The sequence below is a fragment of the Camarhynchus parvulus genome, chromosome 2 (genome assembly GCF_901933205.1).
Source record: "Camarhynchus parvulus chromosome 2, STF_HiC, whole genome shotgun sequence".
NCBI classification, from domain to species: domain Eukaryota; kingdom Metazoa; phylum Chordata; class Aves; order Passeriformes; family Thraupidae; genus Camarhynchus; species Camarhynchus parvulus.
The window spans coordinates 70,963,971-70,971,688 of NC_044572.1; the positions used below are offsets into that span (position 1 = coordinate 70,963,971).

Consider the following 7,718-nt stretch of genomic DNA (forward strand, 5'->3'; position numbering starts at 1 on the left):
GAATCCTTCATTATATTTTCTCTCCCCTGTCCAGCTGCAGAGGAGGATGAGAGAGCAGTTTTGGTGGGTGTCTGGCATCCAGCCAGGGTCAGCCCACTACAGTTACCTAACACAACCAAAATGCTAAGTGTTAAAGCAATTACAGTCCTAGTCATTTAAGGAAAGAAATCACATTTTCTTGGAGTATTTTCAAATAGAAGAACACAGCTCCAGAAAATTGACTGTGGAAAATAATCCTCCTCCCACTCTCCAACAAGCTAGATTAATTGATTTATCTTTTGCAACAATAATTCCTATGGTTCTGGCAAACTGATTCAGCTACTCAGAAGAAACAGACTATTTTGGTAAAGGAAACTTATCTCTGCAGCAGGTGTTCCAAGAATTTCAATGAATTACACTCTCCAAAATTATACCATGAAATGAAAAAGTCCTCTTCAATTAGATGGAGTTTCTTTTAATGGGGTTTCTTTAATTAGAAACTCAATTAAAAACTATGTATATACATTTATCTTTATGAAATAAAGAAAGAAGTGCTGCTAAACAGGCTCAGAGCTGCTAAAGCTCTAGAATAAGCTAGTTTTAAAAATTATATTTATAAATGAAATTTAGAGCCTAATGGTGTCACAACTGTCCGAATAAGCATAAAAGACATACACACTGGGTTTTTTGAAACACAGCCTCTTCAGAATTCAGAGCTATCTGCTCCTTGTACATCTGAAGGGGAGAAATAGACTTTCAAGGTAATGTTCAGGGCATCTAAGGTAGTATTTTGCTCTTTGGTCACTTTCTTAGGGGCCCTCTCTGCATCCATGAACTACAAAAGGTAAAGTTGGAGCCCCCAGTATCAGAATTTACAGTCCTAAAACAGCTACAGAAAGTGAGGCAAAGCAAAGATCAAGTAGGATTCATGCCTTGTTTAAACTAGCATCAGTATTTTCTTTCATTACTACCTGAGCATTTTTGTATTGTGTCTTGTGGGAGAAGGAAAGGCCTTTAGTAAAGCCCACTGGATTTTTGGATAGAATATTAATTTAAATACATTCATTTCTTTCTCTGTTTGGGCTTTAGTTCTCCTTCTTTGGCATTTTTTATTCTATACCCAGTGGAACCAGGTATTACTGAAACATATATAGTTTCTTCCAGAAGAAAATAGTAGAGTTAATGCAGTAAATATATTTCAATACCCTTCACACTGCAACTGTTATGATATGGAAATATAATTTGTTAAAGCTGAAAAAAGGCAATAGTGGTGTTGCAAGCAGCAAGGTCCATGGATTGGCCCAAGCACAAGAGTAGGCTGTAGGAGACCTGATGTTGGTGCTGTTGGTCTACCAAGGGACTTCAATGCACAAAGTCAAATTATTTTCTTGGTCTTCCTATAAATAGTTGAAGTTAAAAACACTAAGACTCACCCTAAATCCTTCATGCTCTCTAAGAGAGGAGCAAATGTAGTTTTACAATATCCTGAAAAGTTACCCACAACTGAAATATCAGCTTCTGTCTGGAGAATCCAAGATAGCAACCATTGGTCTCTTTGAATAGCTTTTCATTTTATGTTTTTCTTTGAAGAAAAACATAAAATGAAGATGAAGAAAATAGCAGCTGGAGAGAACAATCTGTTTCCAAGAAAATAAATAGGACTGATCATCCTGTTTTTCATTCATTCACTGTTCATCGTGGTGAAAAGCAAGCATTCAGGATTAAAACTGAGTTGTGTTTTACTTTTAATTTTGAGTTTTTCAATCAGAACTCTCCAGACCTTCTACAAATTTCACTATATTTTATACTTTCTGGGAATAAATTAATTACTTTTTTTTCCTCCTTATATAGAAGCTGATATGGTCCAGATACTAAGGGACATCTTCACAGAACCCTGTGCAGTCACATTTATATTTTAAATGCCTCCTAAATTACTGACACCAGGGACCCAAGGTCCTTAAAACAACCTGTGAAGAGAGTGGAATTTTCAGGTGAAACTGAGGCAGAGAGTAGATGCCTGCAAAGGTGAATTGAATTCAAGCAGCTGCCAGATGCTGAGCATGGGTAGCCAGACTCATCAGCAGGCACTCATTCCACGTGACAGCATTGCCCCTCCAAAGCCCATATGGTCCACAGTATAGGCTGAGCTGCTCAGACCAAATTAACACCTGCCTTGACTCCTGTGTAAAGATCCTGGCAGTGGATCCCATCTGCTAACACCACACTTCACAATACTGAGCAGCTTGTTTTCAACAAAGATGTATTTTCATCTGGAGTACAGAGTCCCTATTCCCCACAGCACCTCAGAACAAGAACTGAATGTTCCAATTGAACTTCCCTCTTTATCTTCACCAGGTAAATCTCTCGGTGAATTTTTGCACTGCTACTGGCACTGTCAAAGTTAATATTGTACCTGTTTCATGGCTGAATGGAGGGAGGTAGTCTGCCTTGATGCCAGTCTAGTAGCTATATCCAGGACTATTTGATGCTCCAGGGAGCAATTTAAATTTGGCAAAAAGGTACTCTCATACATACAGCAATCATCTTGAAAACAAACCCAGCCCAAAGCCCAAGCATTCAACTGGCTGTGTAGCAAGTGTTTGAAAAATCTTCTTGTGGGCAATAACTGTAACAAAAAATAGAATTCCCACCATGAAGCAAAACAAGAAGAGTTCAAAATGTATAAATACAACTTGTTGGCTTCACTAAGCTTTCTGAAAAATCTGCTTTCTAATTCCAGAGAACCTTTAATCCACTAATGTAGAAGCACATGCTCTATTCTTAGCTGAATATAATGTAGTGGATAGCTATAATTACTTCAACAGAATAAGAAACAATATCAGCCAATATGTGCTGTAAATCAGGCAAGATATTTATTTTGTCAGCAGTTGGAATATATAGCTGCTCATGTTTGTTACTATTTCACATTCATCAATACATTTATTTGCTTACTTTCAAACTGGTATGAAGTGCTACTGCTCTTTCCAGCCAAATAAATTACAAATTATAGACATCATGAACATTATACAGAGGTATGACTTCCACATGAATGGAACACAAGAATGGGAGGTGGGGGGAAAGACAGAAAGAGGCGCTCACTCTTAAAGATTTAAACCAAATTCTGCTGAGAAAAAGGATCCAAAGGCTTGGAAATCTGTGCTGCCTGTTGTGTGCACAGTAACATATCCATCCATTCAGTTTAATATTTGCCAGGGAAATCACAAAGCCCTCTCAGGCTACAGCAGCATATAATCTCCTTGAATGTTTTCCTGAGCTCCTGACTCCGGAATGCATAGATAAGTGGATCGATGATGGAATTGCACATGATGAGGATGAGGTAGAAATTAAAGTGGGACATGAAGCACACACAGTAAGGGTTGTAGGGGCAGGAGATGTAGAAAATCAGGTGTAGGAAAAACGGAGCCCAGCACACAACAAAAACTCCAATCAGGATGGTAAGAGTGATGGCCCCCTTCATGTTGGCCCCTTGGCGAACAGGGCCAGTCCCTGGAAGAACAGCAATCTTTTTTATGTGCATACGAGCCATCAGAAACATGTGGACATAGAGGGATGCCATGAGAATGAGCATAGTGAAGAACATGCTGATTAGACAGATGATGACAACACTGCTGTCAGAGTAAATGATGAACAAAATGCCTGAGACTGTGCAAGCGGCCCAGATGCACGTGATGATAACCCCTACACGCTTCACTGTCATGATATTATGGTACTGGAGGGCGTAAAAGATAGTAAAGTACCTGTCCACTGCTATTGAGAGAAGACTGCAAATTGATGCAAGCAAGGAACTGCAAATGACTGAGTCGATGACATTGTCAATGTTTATGGTAAAGCTCTGTGCATCTGTGTCTGTGTTGTTTAGCAGCGTGATGACAATGGTTTCTGATCCATTAGATACACTCACTAGCATGTCAGCCACTGCCAAGCTACAGATGAAGAAGTACATGGGTGAATGGAGGTTCTTGTTCTTGGCTATTGCCACAATGACCAGGACGTTCTCCAGCAAGCTGATGATGCCCAGGGTCACAAACACTTCAGGGGATACAAAGAGTTGCTCGTAGCAGCCTCCTGAGGAGTGGCCCTTTGCATTGGGCTCACTGGCTCCTCCATGCAGTCTGTAGCTGTGGTTCCAGAAATGGAGAGGCTGGAGTGTCCCACGATGCTGGGTGAAATTCATCTTATGGAGATCCCTTTCAGCTTCCTGCTTTTAAAAATCCTGTTCCTTTTGCATTCCTTTGAAAACCTTCTTTGGCTTTGCAGCTTGGAAAAAAAAAAAAAAAGAAAAATAAGCTAAGACCGAGGCAAGCAGCAGTTCAGAACACTTTGACTACTGTGAAAAAAAATAAGATTTTAGACTCAGAACTGGCTTACACCCTTACAGACACAGTTTCTGATCATCATCACATTTACCTTGGTGATCTATGTCACAGAGTCCCAACAGCCTCTATGTGTGCATCAGATTCTCCCATATGGTCAGTTCCTCTTTAGCTCCCTGGGATGCTCCAAGGCTTTTTTGGTGCTTTCCATTAAAGAGATGCAACTATAAAATGCCCAAGTGACTGCTGCGGAGTAGGAACTCTTTTCAAAGTGCAAGCACCAGTCTCACTGTCAGGCAGTGCATGCTGGCTGCCTGTTTCACCGTGTGTGGAAGAGAAAAATATTCAGGGCACTCTCCGCCTCTGCTTTTCTTTCCAGCCAATGGGACTCAGGAGCTGCAGAAAGTGGAGGGGGTGCTGATTCTGAGCCTCTGTGAAACATCGCACAGCACGGCACAGCGGGTTCAGATGCAGCGCAAGTTACCAGTAGTTACAGGAAGGCAGACAAGCTACCAGAGATTTGCTTCTCTTCTTTAGCTTCTCAGAATAATATTTCAATACTGCAAACCTTTCAGAAGTGTACTAGCAGTCTTACAGAATTCTTGCAGCTGAAGTGATAGATTTCAGCTTTCAGATTCTGATTTACTCTGTCTCCTTCTGTGCTACAGATTTGTTCTACTTTGTATGTGTGGCAAAATAAGAATAGGGAAGGAAAGCAAAAGAATATATGTTTACTCTTGGTTCTCTCTCCTAGATCCTCTTTGCCTTGTTACTTTTCTATGCCTTAGCTGTCCATTTCTAGGACGTGTTGCAATGTTGTATTATATTCTCTAGTAAGATTCTTATAATTTTTAAGATATGGAGGCAAGATAAGGACCATAACCAACATGGTCCAAAGTCACAAATGGCTTAATAAACTGTCCTAAATAAAGTAGTTTTTTCCAGGTAATAGACTACTTAGTAATCTTATTATTGAGAAGGAAAAGATGATGGAGTTGATTGCAGAAGCCCTGTCACCATCAAGAATTAAGATATTAGGCAGAAAAAGAAAATTCAGTATTTAGAACAGATGAAGGAAATCTGCAGGAGACAAAGTTGGAACCTGTAAGAAATAGAGCTCATATAATGGCAAAGATGCGAAAGCATCAATAAATCTCCTAGAAATCCACATGGCCCAGAAGCCCAAGAAGCACAGGGATATCCTCGGCTTACAGGGCATGAGCTAAAAGTCAGTTTGTGTGTCAGGAAAAGCCTTTGAGAATAAAGAAGAAAAGAATGCCAAAGTAACATGAAGAGAGAGGACAAAATTGTTTTGCTGTTACATCTTCAAGCATTGCAACTGGTGTTTGAAAAACAAGTATGCTGAACAAAGCCTAAAACACAAATAGGTTTTAAAGGCCATAGGAAAATCAGTCACTGCACCTGAGAGTAATCTTTGCGAGGAAATTGTTTGAAAGAACATTTCCAGTTGACAACCAGTAAGGCTCTGGAGGGGTCTGTATCTAATGCAAAAATCTATATTCTATAAAATCTCAACATTTTTTCATCTTCTGTGCATTAGCTGGCTTTAAAGTGAACCAGCTAATAAAGAGGTACAGGATGACAGAATGTATGTAGAAGCACATCTGTATTTAACATCTCAGCATCAGGATAAAGTATGATTTTACTTTCACATTTAGATTGCTGTAGACCTATGGTTATGAAGACCTATATCAGAAGAAAAGCCTCAGTCAGTATCTTCTGGGCCCTTCTTCAGAAATATTGCTTCATAAAACTGAAACACAAACCACCAAGACAAACAAAATAACTTGTGGAACAGGAAATCCCACCTTTATCAGTTTGGAATATATAATTTACTTGCAGCATGCTTGAAATTAAATAGTTTGCTGCTGATAGGGTGACATTTTCTTTCCTGTAAAGACATAATGAAAACCAGAATTCAAAAAGATTTTATCTAGTTACTGATCCTCAGGCCACTATACAGTATTCACTAACTCCAGACATAGACAGGATATGCACACCCAAACATTAAAGAGCAGAACTACAGAAAAATTATATAAAGACTGATGTGGGAAAACAACATCTCCCCAGATAGTCTATCTTTTCTACACCTGCATCCAGAAATGTGTAATCTTCAAGTTATCCCAGGGTAGTAGCCACTCAACATCCCTTCTTTCACAAACTTCTCCATGCTGGAACTGCCCATGACACAAGGATCTCTTCTTTTACCTACTTAGGTGGACCTAGATCAGGTGAGCCTGGCAAGAATAGAGAGAAGTTTCCCCCAGTGAGTTTGATCCAATTATCTGTCTGCTATTGCCTCCTGGCTCCTCCCTTTCTCTGTACATTATCTCCATTCTCATCCCCATTTATGTTTTCATTTGCTGTCTTCACCCAGAAGCTATCCAGATGATGCTCCATCTTTGATTTTTTGCTGAATGTGCCATAAAAATGTAATATTTGTTATAGCAATGGAGAGAAAAGCCCACTTTTTTTCTCACCCACAGCTATCCCTTCCCTCCAAATTTCTGCTTATGCTCTGCACTCTTGGGGCACATTTGTTTTAGTGCTTGCCATCCATATTTTTGGGATGGGGTTTCATTACTGGAAGCAGCAGACTTAAGGTAGCTTAGCAACTTAGTTGAAACATTGAAGAGGTGATGCACCATCAGCCTGCTCTAACGAAAAGGCAAAACAAGCCATTTTTTAAAACGAGAGGAGATGTCTGTATATGTAATTACTTCCATGGTAAAAGATAGATGCATGTCTCAGGCTCCTATTTAACAAGAAATAAACCATATAATGTTAAAATTGTTCGAAGTATCCTAGATCTTTCATGTCTGAAGACATGTTAATATTTCAATTATCTATTTCAAAGATGATAGGAGTACTGCGTGACAGGTATTTCCTAAATTATTTCTTAAATTTTAAAAACTAAAGCTGAAACAGTATTTCTTTTAATAGTGGTGGCTTGCAGGCTTTTCCGCACCACGGAAAACAAGCCATGATTGCAGAAAACTAGAAACTGATAACAGTGATACCCTAATATGAGCTGTAGCTCTTAAGAGAAATAAACCATCAGCAAAGATTTGAGCAAAGCCTCCCCTTTTTAATATAAGTCCCCCATGTTCTATGCTCTGTTTGCAGATACTCACTGACACCCTCTTTCCAGACAGGGTTACAATCATCTCCACCTCACAATATTTTTGAGGGATGAATTATCCTCTGCCAGTTGAATTTGAAAGTGAGAAAAAAGCATTCACAGAAATCAATGAGCAATCCCAAAAGTGATACAAGAAGACAGGCAGAGGCATGAGCAGCCTGTACAGGTCCACTGTGGGAGAAAAAGAAAGGTAGAGGGAGTTCGCCCAGGCCCTCTCTTGCTCAAATGCACACTGTGTGAGA

At 39.6% G+C, this 7,718-nt stretch overlaps 1 protein-coding gene across 1 annotated transcript; it reads right to left on the reverse strand.

Annotated features, from left to right (window-relative positions):
• Positions 1–3,129: 3,129 nt before the first annotated feature.
• MC4R (melanocortin 4 receptor) lies at positions 3,130–4,727 on the reverse strand. The gene has a single exon (XM_030971686.1). The coding sequence runs from the start codon at positions 4,172–4,174 to the stop codon at positions 3,179–3,181; it is 996 nt and encodes a 331-aa protein (XP_030827546.1). The 5' UTR covers positions 4,175–4,727; the 3' UTR covers positions 3,130–3,178.
• Between the last annotated feature and the right edge of the window lie 2,991 nt (positions 4,728–7,718).